We start from the raw sequence: 17,347 nt of genomic DNA, 5'->3' as shown, positions 1-17,347 counted from the left end.
CTAGCAAGCTACGGAGTTTGCCGACAATGTATTTCTTGTAAAGTGTATACAAAGGAGTACGGAAGCTGGACAAATAAAATGCCAAAAACCAACCACTTTCATGTGGTATTGGACAGAAAGGAGGACTTTTTTTTCTCCTCCATTCGAAAATGCGGACGTTATCAGCACCACTGTCTGATTCCTATCAATGCAAGTCATCAGAATCAGGTAATACACCAACTTATATTCTTGTCTTCATGAAAGAAAGGAATCTATATGTGTTAAACATGCTTGTATTATCTCTAAACACTTTTAACTTATTAACAATATTAACTATATGTGTTAAACATGCTTGTATTATCTTTAAACACCTTTAACTTATTAACAATATTAACTATATGTGTTAAACATGCTTGTATTATCTTTAAACACCTTTAACTTATTAACAATATTAACTATGTGTTAAACATGCTTGTATTATCTTTAAACACCCTTTAACTTATTACCAATATTAACTATAAGTGTTAAACATGCTTGTATTATCATTAAACACCTTTAATTTATTAACAATATTAACTATATGCTTGCATTATCACTAAACATCTTTAACTTGTTAACAATATTAACAATATGTGTTAAACATGTTTGCATTATCTTTAAACACCTTTAACTTATTAACAATATTAACTATGTGTTAAACATGCTTGTATTATCTTTAAACACCTTTAACTTATTACCAATATTAACTATATGTGTTAAACATGCTTGTATTATCTTTAAACACCTTTAACTTATTACCAATATTAACTATAAGTGTTAAACATGCTTGTATTATCTTTAAACACCTTTAACTTGTTAACAATATTAACTATGTGTTAAACATTCTTGTATTATCTTTAAACACCTTTAACTTATTACCAATATTAACTATAAGTGTTAAACATGCTTGTATTATCTTTAAACACCTTTAACTTATTACCAATATTAACTATAAGTGTTAAACATGCTTGTATTATCTTTAAACACCTTTAACTTGTCAACAATATTAACTATGTGTTAAACATTCTTGTATTATCATTAAACACCTTTAATTTATTAACAATATTAACTATATGTGTTAAACATGCTTGCATTATCACTAAACATCTTTAACTTGTTAACAATATTAACAATATGTGTTAAACATGTTTGCATTATCTTTAAACACCTTTAACTTAACAATATTAACTATATGTGTTAAACATGCTTGTATTATCTTTAAACACCTTTAACTTATTAACAATATTAACTATATGTGTTAAACATGCTTGTATTATCTTTAAACACCTTTAACTTATTAACAATATTAACTATATGTGTTAAACATGCTTGTATTATCTTTAAACACCCTTTAACTTATTACCAATATTAACTATAAGTGTTAAACATGCTTGTATTATCATTAAACACCTTTAATTTATTAACAATATTAACTATATGTGTTAAACATGCTTGTATTATCATTAAACACCTTTAATTTATTAACAATATTAACTATATGTGTTAAACATGCTTGCATTATCACTAAACATCTTTAACTTGTTAACAATATTAACTATGTGTTAAACATTCTTGTATTATCATTAAACACCTTTAATTTATTAACAATATTAACTATATGTGTTAAACATGCTTGCATTATCACTAAACATCTTTAACTTGTTAACAATATTAACAATATGTGTTTGCATTATCTTTAAACACCTTTAACCTAACAATATTAACTATATGTGTTAAACATGCTTGTATTATCTCTAAACACTTTTAACTTATTAACAATATTAACTATATGTGTTAAACATGCTTGTATTATCTTTAAACACCTTTAACTTATTAACAATATTAACTACCGGTATATGTGTTAAACATGCTTGTATTATCTTTAACCACCTTTAACTTATTAACAATATTAACTATATGTGTTAAACATGCTTGTATTATCTTTAAACACCTTTAACTTATTACCAATATTAACTATGTGTTAAACATGCTTGTATTATCTTTAAACACCTTTAACTTGTTAACAATATTAACTATGTGTTAAACATTCTTGTATTATCATTAAACACCTTTAATGTATTAACAATATTAACTATATGTGTTAAACATGCTTGCATTATCACTAAACATCTTTAACTTGTTAACAATATTAACTATATGTGTTAAACATGTTTGCATTATCTTTAAACACCTTTAACTTAACAATATTAACTATATGTGTTAAACATGCTTGTATTATCATTAATCACCTTTAACTTGTTAACAATATTAACTATATGTGTTAAACAAACTTGTATTTTCATTAAACACCTTTAATGTATTAACAATATTAACTATATGTGTTAAACATGCTTGCATTATCATTAAACACCTTTAACTTGTTAACAAAAACATATATTTCATAAATAAGTAAATATAAATGATATATATGAATGAGGTAGATCCCCACGACTTGATCAATTGAAAAGTAGCTCGCCTGCAGAAAAAGTGTGAGCACCCCTGCCCTAAACACTTTCAACTTTCAACCACCTCTGATGGACACTGTTGCCACCTACAGGACGGGGGTGGAACATGAACATAACCCTCCCGAGTTTAATTTCCCCGTGTGTTTGTGTCCATATGAGATCACCATCTATTGCGTGTTCCTCCACGTGTGTCCGTGTCTGGGGGATCTTCTTCTGCTGCTCCGCCACCAGCGTCCCCCGCGCGAACACCACCTCCACGTCGGCGCTCAGGAGCAGCTGGGAGAGAAGATGAAAGCGGAAGACGGGAGAATGGAAGAGGAGGGGGAGGAAGACCGAGGCGCACCTGGAGGTTACCCAGCTCCTGGATCTCGCTGACGGGCAACCAGGCGCGGTACGTGGCGGTGGTCCGCCACCACAGAGGGACCCCCAGGAGGATGACCATGGCGGCGATGGACATGGAGGCGAGCTTGCAACGCCGACGCTCTGACAAATGAAAAGAAAAATAGTATTTTTTTTTATGCACATTAATATTTTATACAACTAATGTTGCTCTCCAAACGTCATCACATCAACAATGGCTTTATTCTTTCATCAAAGCTTACATAGCCACGTTATTTGTCTTCTTTACACTTTTACGGCATCCATGTGTTGCATTACTGCCATCTTCAGGTTCATTTTGGAATTGCATTACAGTCTCATTACAGGTATTGGTTATGGTTTGAATTAGAGATGTCCGATAATGGCTTTTTGCCGATATCCGATATTGACCAAACCCTTAATTACCGATACCGATATCAACCGATACTGATATATACAGTCGTGGAATTAACACATTATTATGCCTAATTTGGACAACCAGGTATGGTGAAGATGAGGTTCTTTTAAAAAAATAAAAATAAAATAAGATAACTAAATTAAAAACATTTTCTTGAATAAAAAAGAACGTAAAACAATATAAAAACAGTTACATAGAAACTAGTAATGAATGAAAATGAGTAAAATTAACTGTTAAAGGTTAGTACTATTAGTGGAGCAGCAGCACGCACAATCATGTGTGCTTACGGACTGTATCCCTTGCAGACTGTATTGATATATATCATACTTGCCAACCTTGAGACCTCCAATTTCGGGGAGGTGGGTGCGGGGGGCGTGGTTGGGGGCGTGGTTAAGAGGGGAGGAGTATATTTACAGCTAGAATTCACCAAGTCAAGTATTTCATTCATATATATATATATATATATATATATATATATATATATATATATATATATATATATATATATATATATAAGAAATAATTGACTTTCAGTGAATTCTAGCTATATATGTATGTATATATATATATATATATATATATATATATATATATATATATATATTAGAGATGCGCGGATAGGCAATTATTTCATCCGCAACCGCATCAGAAAGTCGTCAACCATCCGCCATCCACCCGATCTAACATTTAATCAGAACCGCATCCGCCCGCACCCGCCCGTTGTTATATATCTAATATAGACGATGCAAGGCATTAGTGAGGTTATAAAGCTTTTGCCTGTTAAAGAAAGGAGACTGATCCAATGCAGCACAGACATTCGCGTGCCGCGCTGTCACGACCCAGACGCACACCAGTGCGCAATCATATGGGAGCCGCGCTGAGCGCACCTCCAAGCGCGTCTCGCTGCCGGCGACGGCCGGGTATATGGGCCCGACGCTCCAGCGCCATCCATTTTCAGGGCTAGTTGATTCGGCAGGTGGGTTGTTACACACTCCTTAGCGGGTTCCGACTTCCATGGCCACCGTCCTGCTGTCTATATCAACCAGGGTGAGCCCCACCCCTTTCGTGAGCGCACTGCGCGCGGAGTGACCCCTGTTACGCGCCCCCGGCCACGGGGGTGGCGGGCAGGTAAGCTGCTTACCTGCTGCGCGTGACGCCGGCCGCGGCGAAGGCGGACGAGGCGGGGTGTCGGTGCGGTGGGCGCGGTGGTGACCCTGGATGTGCGTCGGGCCCTTCTCGCGGATCGCCTCAGCTACGGCTCCTGGTGGGGCCCTCTCGGGGGAAGGGGCCTCGGTCCCGGACCCCGGCGAGGCGTCCCTTCTCCGCTCCGTAAAAGTGTCCATCTCTTCTTCTTTTTTTTCTTCTGTTGTGGCATATGCTGCAGGTGCCTGCTCGTTTTTCGTATGTGGGTAACAACATTTAACTATGTATATATATTTACCAATTGGTTTAACTGCCACCCGCCTGAATCTATTTAAAATCTAATTGTTTTTTATTTCAACCGCCCGACCCGACCCGACCCGCGGATAAAATCTAATTTTTTTTAATTTCATCCGCCCGATCCGCAGATAATCCACGGACTCCGCGGTTGTGCCCGCAAACCGCGCATCTCTAATATATATATATATATATATATATATATATATATATATAAGAAATAATTAACTTTCAGTGAATTCTAGCTATATATGTGTATATATATATATATATATATATATATATATATATATATATATATATATATATATATATATATATATATATATATATATATAACCAAATAGTAGCCCGGGCGTTTATTTCACAAAATCGATTTTGGAGACAGGCGTTTAAAAGAAGCAGGCGGTTATTTGCACAAGGCTTTTATTTATTTTTGCACCAGCCTGCACCAGGCCATTTTTTGGTTACAATGGTTACTGTCCAGTATTTTTTTTTTTGTACAAAAAACTTTAAATGTAAAAGCTATTGTAAATATACAAACAAAAAAACAAGAGATCAACATGAAGTAGGCTATCAAAAGACAAGAGATCAACAAGGCCTCAACATTGCACTAGTGCAACAATTGTCAAATAGAATACCAATACTAAAAATAAATAAACTTTTTTAAATAAAGCAGCCTACTGGGAAAAATAAAATATGGTACCAAGTACTCAAGTATAAAACCCACCATCAAAACAGAACAATAATACTGTCACTTAAATAAAATAAAGGCTACAGTACTCCAAGTTTTAAATAAAGCAGCATACAGGAAAAATAAAATTATGGTACCAACTACTCTATAAAACCATCAAAACAATAATACTGCAGCAAACGCAACCCCAGTAGCATTTTAATCTAAATCATGCAAATAACAGCCCATGGGCGGCTATATACGGTATATATATATATATATATAAATAAAAGAAATACTTGAATTTCAGTGTTCATTTATTTACACACGTTCATTATATACACACACATAACACTCATCTACTCATTGTTGAGTTAAGGGTTGAATTGTCCATCCTTGTTCTATTCTCTGTCACTATCTTTCGAATCATGCTGAACACCCTCTCTCATGATGCATTGCTGTGTGGATTGGCAACACTAAATTGGCCCTAGTGTGTGAATGTGAGTGTGAATGTTGTCTGTCTATCTGTGTTGGCCCTGCGATGAGGTGGAGACTCGTCCAGGGTGTACCCCGCCTTCCGCCCGATTGTAGCTGGGATAGGCTCCAGCGCCCCCGCGACCCCAAAAGGGATAAGCGGTAGAAAATGGATGGATGGATGTGTGGCACGCACAAAAGTGCTTTCATCAAATGCACTAGATGGCAGTATTGTCCTGTTTAAGAGTGTCACAACATTGCTGTTTACGGCAGACAAACTGCTTTACTGTAGACGTTCTTTAGTGATGGGTCCGGCAACACCGATGCATCGGCGCATGCGTCGAGCTCATAGAGCAAAACCCTGTGTCGGTGCGCGTACCGCTTTTAGAAAGTCACGTGACCCATCATGAGCTGTTTTGGTCACGTGACCGATACGCCAACTGTGTCGCCTCCTCTGTGCCCTGTGAGCGGCTCTTTTCTACAGCCGGAGAAATAATAACTAAGAAGAGAAATCGTCTAAAATGTAATACGTCGGAAAAACTTTATTTATTTTTTTTTTAATAAAAATGTGTAAAAAAAATTAAATTAAAAAAATTCCCAGTCCACAATCATCCACAACATGTTCTCTTAGATTTCCATGTTATGATACATGTTCACATTATTTATTGACTGTATCTAAAAAAGATACAAATATATTTTTATTTAAATGAAGATATGAAATAATCCTAAATGACTTGGTTTATATTATTGTATATACTAGGGCAGGGGTCACCAACGCGGTGCCCGCGGTCACCAGGTAGCCCGTAAGGACCAGATCAGTCGCCCGCTGGCCTGTTCTAAAAATAGCTCAAAGAGCAGCACTTACCAGTGAGCTGCCTCTATTTTTTAAATTGTATTTATTTACTAGCAAGCTGGTCTCGCTTTGCTCGACATTTTTAATTCTAAAAGAGACAAAATTCAAATAGAATTTGAAAATCCAAGAAAATATTTGAAAGACTTGGTCTTCACTTGGAATAAGCGGTAGAAAATGGATGGATGGATGGGTCTTCACTTGTTTAAATAAATTCATTTATTTTTTACTTTGCTTCTTATTACTTTTAGAAATACAATTTTAGAGAAAAAATACAACCTTAAAAATGATTTTAGGATTTTTAAACAAATATACCTTTTTACCTTTTAAATTTCTTCCTCTTCTTTCCTGACAATTTAAATCAATGTTCAAGTAAATTTATTTATTTTTTATTGTAAAGAATAATAAATATTTTAGCTTCTGTTTTTTCGACGAAGAATATTTGTGAAATATTTCTTCAAACTTACTATGATTAAAATTCTAAAAAATTATTCTGGCAAATCTAGAAAATCTGTAGAATCAAATTTAAATCTTATTTCAAAGTATTTTGAATTTCTTTTCAAATTTTTGTTCTGGAAAATCTAGAAGAAATACTGATTTGTCTTTGTTAGAAATATAGCTTGGTCCAATTTGTTAAATATTCTAACAAAGTGCAGATTGGATTTTAACCAATTTAAAACATGTCATCAAAATTCTAAAATGTATCTTAATCAGGAAAAATTACTAATGATGTTCCATAAATTATTTTTTTTATTTTTTCAAAAAGATTCAAATAAGCTAGTTTTTCCTCTTCTTTTTGTCGGTTGAATTTTGAATTTTAAAGAGTCGAAATTGAAAATTGTATTTTAATTTTTTCGTGTTTTCTCCTCTTTTAAACCGTTCAATTAAGTGTTTTTTTCATCATTTATTCTCTACAAAAAACCTTCCGTAAAAGGAAAAAAAATGTACGACGGAATGACAGACAGAAATACCCATTTTTTTATATTTATACATTTATTTATTTAGCTATTCTTGTTTAAATCACACTTACGTGTAACTTACAAATGACAATATATTTATTTATTTAAGTGTGTATCAAACTGGTAGCCCTTCGCATTAATCAGTACCCAAGAAGTAGTTTTTGGTTTCAAAAAGGTTGGTGACCCCTGTACTAGGGCATCAAATCAGTGTCAGTTGAGTCGGTCCATAGGTTGCCTGTAGGGATTTTTAATGTCCAGCAGATGTCAGTATTTAGTGACACAGTATCGACACAGTATCAATAGTTTTGCAATGTGTCCAAACGCTTCATGACGCCTCATCAACCCATCACTAACGTTCTTTATATTGTGGGAAAGCGGACTCAGGTCCGCATGGAGCTGGAGGGGGCGTGGCCTCCAGCTCCGCCTGAATTTCGGGAGATTTCCGGGAGAAAATTTGTCCCGGGGAGGTTTTCAGGAGAGGCGCTGAATTTCGGGAGTCTCCCGGAAAATCCGGGAGGGTTGGCAAGTATGATATATATTGATAAATAATGTAGGAACCAGAATATTAATAACAGAAAGAAACAACCCTTTTGTGTGAATGAGTGTGAATGAGTGTGAATGGGGGAGGGATGTTTTTTGGGTTATTGCACTAATCGTAAGTATCTTGTGTTTTTTATGTTGAATAAAAAAAATACAAATAGAAAAAAAAAAACTATACCGATAATAAAAAAAAACGATACCGATAATTTCTGTTATTACATTTTAAAGCATTTATCGTCTGATAATATAATTTATCGGCATCTCTAATAATAATGTGTTAATACCACGACTGTATATATCGATATCGGTTGATATTGGAATCGGTAATTAAGAGTTGGACAATACATAATGTTGGATATAGAGAACACACAAACCCTTTATTTATTAAGTCAGAAATATTAAAGTTCGGTGATTTGGTAAAATTGCAAACAGCTAAAATGATGAACTATAACCTGCTACCAAAGAATGTACAACAATTCTTCTCAACTAAAGAGGAGAAATATAACCTTAGAGGAAAAAATAATTTAAAACATTTATATGCACGTACAACACTTAGAACTTTTAGCATATCAGTATGTGGAATTAAATGATGGAATGGATTAAGTAAAGAAGTTAAAAATTGTACTGATATGATCCAGTTTAAGAGCTTGTTCAAAATAATAGTGCTGTCATGTCTGTGTGATCATGTTTTGTTTTAGTAATGTTCGGTTTAAATTTTGGACTTTTTGTGCACTTTTGTTTTGTTTTGTCACCATAGCAACCATTAGTTTCACCTGTCACGTCACGCACCTGTTCCACATTTGGACTCATTGTGCACTGTTGTCACCATAGCAACCATTAGTTTTCACCTGTCACGTCACACACCTGTTTCACGTTTTGAGTCACGCACCTGCTTTCACTAATCATGTCCATAGTATTTAAGTTCATTCATTTTCTGTTGTTCGTCCTGACGACACCCCCATATTTATGCATCTGCACACTCTCCACACCCTTATGATCCTTGCTGCTCGTTTTTCATGCCGGTTCCATGCCAAAGTAAGTTTTTGTTTATTAAGCCACAGTTAGTGTTTTGTTTAATTGTTCATAGTTTATTCTCCGCCACTGTGCGCGCTTTTCGTTTGTACTTTTTTTTGATATATTAATAAATCATGTACCTTCATTCCCATCTCGCCCGAGCCAACTTTCCGTTGCATCCCGGAAAAGCAAACACCCAGGACCAAGTTTTGACAGTAGTCTGACGACCTACTGTCAAAACTTGGTCCTGGGTGTTTGACAGTAGTCTGACGAACAACAGAAAATGAATGAACTTAAATACTATGGACATGATTAGTGAAAGCAGGTGCGTGACTCAAAACGTGAAACAGGTGTGTGACGTGACAAGTGAAAACTAATGGTTGCTATGGTGACAAGAGTGCACAATGAGTCCAAACGTGGAACAGGTGCGTGACGTGACAGGTGAAACTAATGGTTGCTATGGTGACAAAACAAAACAAAAGTGCACAAAAAGTCCAAAATTTAAACCGAACATTACTAAAACAAAACATGATCACACAGACATGACACGTGCTTACAGAGTACAAAAAAGAAGAATTATGAGAAATACTTTCAACCTTATTGAAAATAAGATATTCTTCATCTCAGTATGTTAATAATGACTGAATTAATGAATGAATTACATATTACAAAACTGTTGTATACTAATTCATAGATGTTATTTTATTATATAAAAAGGTCAGTAAATGATTCTATATATTTGTAAACGCTTTGAAGTGGGAAAGGGGTAGGACTAAATAAGCTTTGCTTCTTCCTACTCCTTTTCGGGCATGATGTAAAATGAAATGATATGAAATTGTGTGATGTATTATGATGTAAGTGTGTTCATGTTCCAAATAAACTAAAAGAAAGAAAGAAAGAATATCGGCAAAAAAGCCATTATCGGACATCTCTAGTTTTACCCTAAAAAAATCGTTTTTAATCATATTTATTTCTATGTTGTTTTTATATTGGTTTGATATGTATTTATTTTGTGTTTTTATTCAGTCATTGGTGGAGCTAAGGATAATATTTGAATATTGTTTTTAAATATTGTTGAGCAGCACTTTGGAAAAAAATGTTTGTTGTTTGTATGTGCTGTACAAATAAAGTGGAAGTTAAGTGAGCTCAACCCAAATTTGAATGAATCGATCCTTCAAAAAATATCTGACCCAATTAAAAAAATGTGCCCCCCCCCCTAATAACATAGCATGGAACTTCATCATCAGACCGTCTCTCGCTTTGATATGGAGCAAAAATACCCCTTTTTTTCGAATACGTAGAGACGTCTCTTATAATAAACTTACACATATTTGACGTCAGGGCTACGTGTACGTAGCGACGTTATTTGGAATAATAATGGACAGAAAACAAAAGCACTCACCCACTTCCGCGGTCGCCATCTTTGTCAGGGCGTGGCTTCTTGCTCGTCACAAGCCACGTGATCCAATATGTGACGTCCCGTTTTCATTTACGGCAATTTTTTTTTTTTTTTTTTTACAAACTGAACATGCGTTATCCACCGTTGCAAAGGTTGTCCGGTGTATTTTATTTAGTTGTCGCTAAATATTGTCTGTTTAGAAGAAACAAAAAAAACTATATTCTGTAAGAAGACATGACAAAGGTTTTTGCGCTGTTCTTTACGTCAGAAATGACAGTTTACGTCAGTTGATGTACGACCATTAAAACACCGGTGTCGCAAACATAGACATTCTTATAAAAGTACTGGCGCTGACGAGACGCGGGGCCGCCATCTTGGAGTGGTGATCCGCTCCACTCAGTGCAATTCATTTGGCAGGAGCAATGAACTGTCAGCGCATTGATTTCATTTTACCTCACTAAATACCAGAGGTGGGACCAAGTCATTGTTTTGCAAGTCACAAGTAAGTCTCAAGTCTTTGCCCTCAAGTCCGAGTCAAGTCCCGAGTCAAGACAGGCAAGTCCAAAGTCAAGACTGGAAAGTCTCAAGTCAAGTCCTAAGTCCTGCATTTTGAGTTTCGAGTCCTTTCAAGTCCTTTTAACCACAGACTAATATATTAACACAGATTGTGTATGCTTTCCAAACGCTGTATTTATTTATTAAAACAAGTGCATTTTAAATTGCAGGAAAGAAAATTGTGCTGACATTGCACTTTATAATAGCACTATTAACCAGTCATTTTAAACATTAACTCATTCCTTTACAGAACAAACACATTGAAAAATAAAGTGCAAATGTACTTATTTGTACAAAAGTGTTAACATTGAAAAAACATGACATATACGTGAACATAACAAAAAAGTTGTACTTTTTATATGTCAGGGCCCTATGCTGCATTGCATTTGCAAAAGACCAAATTAGCCAAGAGTCTGTCAGTCATTTGTGCACGATGGGGGCGTAGTATGATGCCACCATGGCTGAAAACTCGCTCCACTGGAGCACTGGAGGCAGGCACTGCCAAAACTCTCATGGCCACTCGGAACAGTGAAGGAAGAGTCTTCATGTTCAATGCCCAGAACAAAAGGGGGGAGAGAGTTGTTTTGGGTTGGTGCACTACTTGTAAGTGTATCTTGTGTTTTTTATGTTGATTTAATTAAAAAAAGAAAAAAAAAAAATTATTTCTTGTGCGGCCCGATACCAATCGATCCACGGACCAGTAGCGGGCCGCGGTCCGGTGGTTGGGGACCACTGAGGTAAACAACCAACAGTATGTCAGAAAGCTAGCTAAAACGGTACACATATTCATAATATAGTATACATTTTAACTGACCTTTATTTGACTATTTTTGTCTTTTTTTAGGTGGCTAAAATACGCGGTGCTGCTGACCGCCGTCTAACGTTACGTGTGATATATTGACTAACGTAACCCTGCTTAAAAAAAATCACTGAACAAAAAGTATGAATAAGGTAGTGAACTGCAACAGATTCCCGTGTTTGCAATAACGTTATAACGTTAGCAGTGAGTTTACAGCCTCACTGATTTAACTACACAGCAAATAAAAGTCACGTTACTTAGCCAATAAACGTTATCTCACATTCAAAACTTACCGTTCTTTGTGCAACTTCAAATGCCGGACGAAGTTGGAAGTTGTTGCCTCTCCATCAGTCATTTTGGAACCGCATGTGTTGCATACTGCAAACCGTTTTGTGTTGACCACCTCGTAATTTTTATACCCAAACAAAATTATTTTAGGTATCATTTTTTGTTCACTGGCGTGTGGTTTGGACATGTCTTCTTCGTTGGTTGTCCTGCAATTTGATTGGATGAATGCTGTGTGATGAAAACAAAGTAGATCTAATTTGATTGGCTGTTGTACTGAGAGCACACCAGCTGACACACGCAACGCTGATAGACAAGTACACAATGAAAAATACGGAGCGCTCCCGAATAACTTTTTCATCTTTGGGTTTTGGGGAAAGTAGCAAGTCATGTCAAGTCATGTCAATTCAAAAGGCTCAAGTCCAAGTGAAGTCACAAGTCATTGATGTTAAAGTCTAAGTCGAGTTGCAAGTCTTTTTACATTTTGTCAAGTCGAGTCTAAAGTCATCAAATTCATGACTCGAGTCTGACTCGAGTCCAAGTCATGTGACTCGAGTCCACACCTCTGGGTTATAGTAATAGTACCGGTAATAGTAAAAGTAATCCCCCGATTCTTATTTTCAACTCATTTGAGCAAGAAAACGCTGAACATCATCTTTGTTTTCTACCTGTCAACTGTCAGTTTAGGCTGCTCTCCGGCTCCTCCATCACCACTTCAAGATGGCGGCCCAATTTCTCGCGTCATAACAGCCAATGCTGCGTCTACTTATAACATGTATATGGGTCAGAAAGGACAGTGTACTACCGTTAAACACCGCCGTCGCAATGTAACATTTTTAGTTTTGTTTAGTTTCCTTCGCTTTTTCAGACCGGTTTCAACTTACATTACCGAGGGAAAAATATGGCATTCATACTAAATTAAAAATGTCTGATTTATGGAACATGAAAAATGACAATAGGGTATTATGAACACTACATATTTATGTGGTTAATTAGACTAGTTGTCCAAAGTGTGGCCGGGGGCCATTTGCAGCCCACCGCTATTTGTTTAACTACTATTGGTTATTCTACAAATACTATTAAAAAAACAACAACATTATAAAATAACATGAAAAAGCAAACGGGTGAAATGTAACGAGAAAAAAGTTGCAACGTTGACACAAATAACACAAAGCTGCCATGCAGGCTGTTTTTATTTAAAACTGTCATTGCAAAAAAATAAAAATAATAATAATGAATCAAATTAATGTTATTGACCCCATTTATGGTTCCAATTACTTCACATTAAATATTTCACTTGTTTGGGGAAAATATTCCATATTTTGTGTGTTTGACAAAAAGGGCACAAAACAAAAACAAAAAATACATGAACAAATAAAACAGCTAAAAAACATAAAAAAATGTACGACTTATTTTAAGTAGGGTCCTCTTGGATCCTCAGTAATTTTAGTTTATTTATATTATACGTAATGCATTTTCTTTAAAACTGTCATTGCTAAAAATAATAATAATGAATTAAATTAATGTTATTGACCCCATTTATGGTTCCAATTACTTCACATTAAATATTTCACTTGTTTGGGGAAAATATTCCATATTTTGTGTGTTTGACAAAAAGGGCACAAAACAAAAACAAAAAAAAACATGAACAAATAATTAAAACAGCTAAAAAACATAAAAAAATGTACGACTTATTTTAAGTAGGGTCCTCTTGGATCCTCAGTAATTTTAGTTTATTTATATTATACGTAATGCATTTTCTTTAAAACTGTCATTGCAAAAAAAAATAATAAAAAAAAAAAATATGAAATTAAAATCAATGTTATGTATTGTTGACCTATTTAAGGCTCCAATTACTACATTGGAGCCTACATATATAAATATAAATACAGATACATATATATATATATATATATATATATATATATATATCTATATATATATATATATATATTTAAATATATCTATAATATAATATATATTATATATATATAATAATTTATATGAAATTAAAATCAATGTTATGTATTGTTGACCTATTTAAGGCTCCAATTACTACATTGGAGCCTACATATATAAATATAAATACAGATACATATATATATATATATATATATATATACACATAAATATATCTATAATATAATATATATTATATATATATATTAATTTATATAAAATAATAATTATGTATATATTTTTTAAAAACAAGTCATACATTTTTCTTTACTTTCAACGTTTATATATATATATATATATAATGTATATAATAATGTATATACTGTATATAATAATTATATATAATAATTTTTAAAAACAAGTCATACATTATTTTTTTTACTTTCAAAGTTTATATATATATATATATACAGTATATATATACATACAGTATATATATATATATATATATATAAACGTTGAAAGTAAATATATATATATATATATCTATATATTTACTTTCGTTTATATATATATATATATATATATATATATATATATATACACACACACACACATTCATACATACACACACATATATATATATATATATATATATATATATATATATATATATATATATATATATATATATATATATATATATATATATATATATATATATATATATATATATAAACGTTGAAAGTAAAAAAAAAAAAAATGTATGACTTGTTTTTAAAAATTTTATGAGTGGGGCCCTTTTGGATCCTCAAGAGTTTCAGTGTATTATATTCAGTGCTTTAAAAAAACAACAACTAATTAATACAAAATAAAAAATCAATGTTGTCAGAAATTATTGACCTATTTAAGGCTCCAATTACTTCAAAGCAAATATTCCACTTCAAATTTTTTTTTTTAGGGAAAGTAGTCATAAAAACAGGGTATTGACAAAAAATGCATTAAACATAAAGAACTTTATATCGACACTTATACCTAATGAGATAAACATTTTTTATATGACCTCCGAGTCCCCGGGACCAAACTTGAGGAGACCTCAACAGGTAAAAAAAACAATAATAAAAAATGTGAAAGTGTGTGCTGCCCCCAGTGGAAAATGTTTGAACTACAGGACAAACACCTCTGCTACTGTTTATAGTTTAATATAGTTGATTTATTTTCACTATGTGACACACCGAGTGCTTCAAGAACAATATCAACACAAACATTGCATTTTTTTCCCAGGACAGCAGTGAGAGTCTCCTCGCGTTGGTCCGAGCGCCCTCGTCACGTCGCTCTTCTGGCGGTGGGGCCGGCGTGAGGAGGCGGGAGCGGGGGAATGACACACAATATCGACAGCTTCACACTAAACTGGCGCAACTGAAAGCGAACGTTAACACTCAAGACTGAACACGCCGGTTGACTGACAGGAGGAAAGACCGCCTTGGCGTACAACAAGCCCTCGCATCTTCACACTGAAAAATGTCTTGTTGGTCCCACTGGGAGGATTTCAGCGGTTTTTTAAAGCACGAGTGCGTTCAGCGAGTTACAGACACAAACATGCTGGTCCCACATGAGACAAAACATGGACAAGACAAGAAGGCTACCTAGTTTGGACACTGCAGCTCCCTTTTAGTAGTTTGACATTCTGATGTGAAATATCTAATAATAAGATTTGATATAATAGAGGTGGATGTCGGAGCTGTGGGGGTTAATAGCGGAGCAGATACAAGACTAACGAGGCCGCGGTCACACGTGCTGCTTTAATAGGCGTGGTTGGCCACGTAGAGGGACTGGCCCGCGGCGCCGCCGGCGCTGGAGCACTCGTACTTGCCCAGGGCGGCCAGGCCGTTTGCCTGCATCGGAGGAAGGGGAAAAGAACGTTTTTAAAAATGTGTTTTTTTTTGTTGGTCTGGGTTTAGTTCTTGCCTCGTGCCTCACTTAAAGCGTGAGGTTAGAATCTGGGATATGAGCAACCTTCGGCGGGAAAAAGAGGAACACTTCTAACAGCACCAAAAAAATAATATACTCATTATTATTGTTGTTATAGATAGATAGATAGTACTTTATTGATTCATTCAGGAGAGTTCCCTCAGGAAAATTAAACATTTCATTAAAATAGTAAAATAAAAATTATATATGTGAATGTCCAAGCATGCTACACCCAAAAAAAAAAAAACAATTTATTATTATTATTCTTATTATATATGTGAATATCCAAGCATTCACTTATGTAACATTCCACACCAAAAAAATCATCAATTTATTATCATTAAATGTGTGAATGTCCAAACATTCACACATTTAACATTCTACACCAAAAAAATTATATATGTATTATAATATTATTATTATTATATGTGTGAATGTCCAAACATTCACATAAATAACATTCTACCTAAAAAAAATCATCAATTTATTATTATTACTATTATTGTTATTATTATTATTATATATGTGAATGTCCAAGCATTCACATATATAACATTCTACACCAAAAAAATTATCAATTTATTATAATTAAATGTGTGACTGTCCAAACATTGAGACATTTAACATTCTACACCAAAAAATCATATATGTATTATATTATTATTATATGTGTGAATGTCCAAACATTCACATAAATAAGATTATACCTAAAAAAAAAAATCAATTTATTATTATTATTATTATATATGTGAATGTCCAACCATTCACATACATAACATTCTACATAAAAAAAATCATCAATTTATTATTATTATTATATATGTCAATGTCCAAACATTTAACATTCTACACCAAAAATCATATATGTATTATATTATTATTATGATTATTATTATTATTTTGTGTGAATGTCCAAACATTTACATAAATAACATTCTACCTCAAAAAAATCATCAATTTATTATTATTATATATGTGAATGTCCAAGCATTCACATATATAACATTCTACACCAAAAAAAAATCAATCTATTATTATTATTCTTATTATATATGTGAATGTCCAAGCATTCACATATATAACATTCTGCACCAAAAAAAAAAATCTATTTATTATCATTAAATGTGTGAATGTCCAAACATTCACACATTTAACATTCTACACCAAAAAAATCATATATGTATTATATTATTATTATTATTATATGTGTGAATGTTCAAACATTCACATAAAT

The 17,347-nt window shown here is 33.7% G+C and overlaps 2 protein-coding genes across 3 annotated transcripts in view; both read right to left on the bottom strand.

Annotated features, from left to right (window-relative positions):
* The window catches only part of pigs (phosphatidylinositol glycan anchor biosynthesis, class S), a 40,431-nt gene extending 29,784 nt beyond the window's left edge, over positions 1 to 10,647 (bottom strand). For both annotated transcript variants that reach the window (XM_061962900.1, XM_061962901.1), the window contains exons 1-3: positions 10,608 to 10,647; positions 2,827 to 2,966; positions 2,648 to 2,759 (exon numbers count right to left, since the gene is read on the bottom strand). In XM_061962900.1, the coding sequence (XP_061818884.1) occupies positions 2,648 to 2,759; positions 2,827 to 2,966; positions 10,608 to 10,626 (271 nt within the window). In that variant the 5' untranslated portion in view covers positions 10,627 to 10,647. The remainder of the gene's footprint in view (positions 1 to 2,647; positions 2,760 to 2,826; positions 2,967 to 10,607) is intronic.
* Positions 10,648 to 15,333: 4,686 nt separating this feature from the next.
* aldocb (aldolase C, fructose-bisphosphate, b) overlaps positions 15,334 to 17,347 on the bottom strand; it is a 53,695-nt gene continuing 51,681 nt past the window's right edge. Inside the window, exon 9 of the mRNA XM_061962886.2 lies at positions 15,334 to 16,037. Within this exon, the coding sequence (XP_061818870.1) occupies positions 15,945 to 16,037 (93 nt within the window). The 3' untranslated portion in view covers positions 15,334 to 15,944. The remainder of the gene's footprint in view (positions 16,038 to 17,347) is intronic.

The sequence above is a fragment of the Nerophis lumbriciformis genome, linkage group LG09, assembly GCF_033978685.3.
Source record: "Nerophis lumbriciformis linkage group LG09, RoL_Nlum_v2.1, whole genome shotgun sequence".
Taxonomy (NCBI): Eukaryota; Metazoa; Chordata; class Actinopteri; order Syngnathiformes; family Syngnathidae; genus Nerophis; species Nerophis lumbriciformis.
The sequence above is the reverse complement of the archived record's forward strand: the minus strand, read 5'-3'. Positions and strand labels throughout refer to the sequence as shown.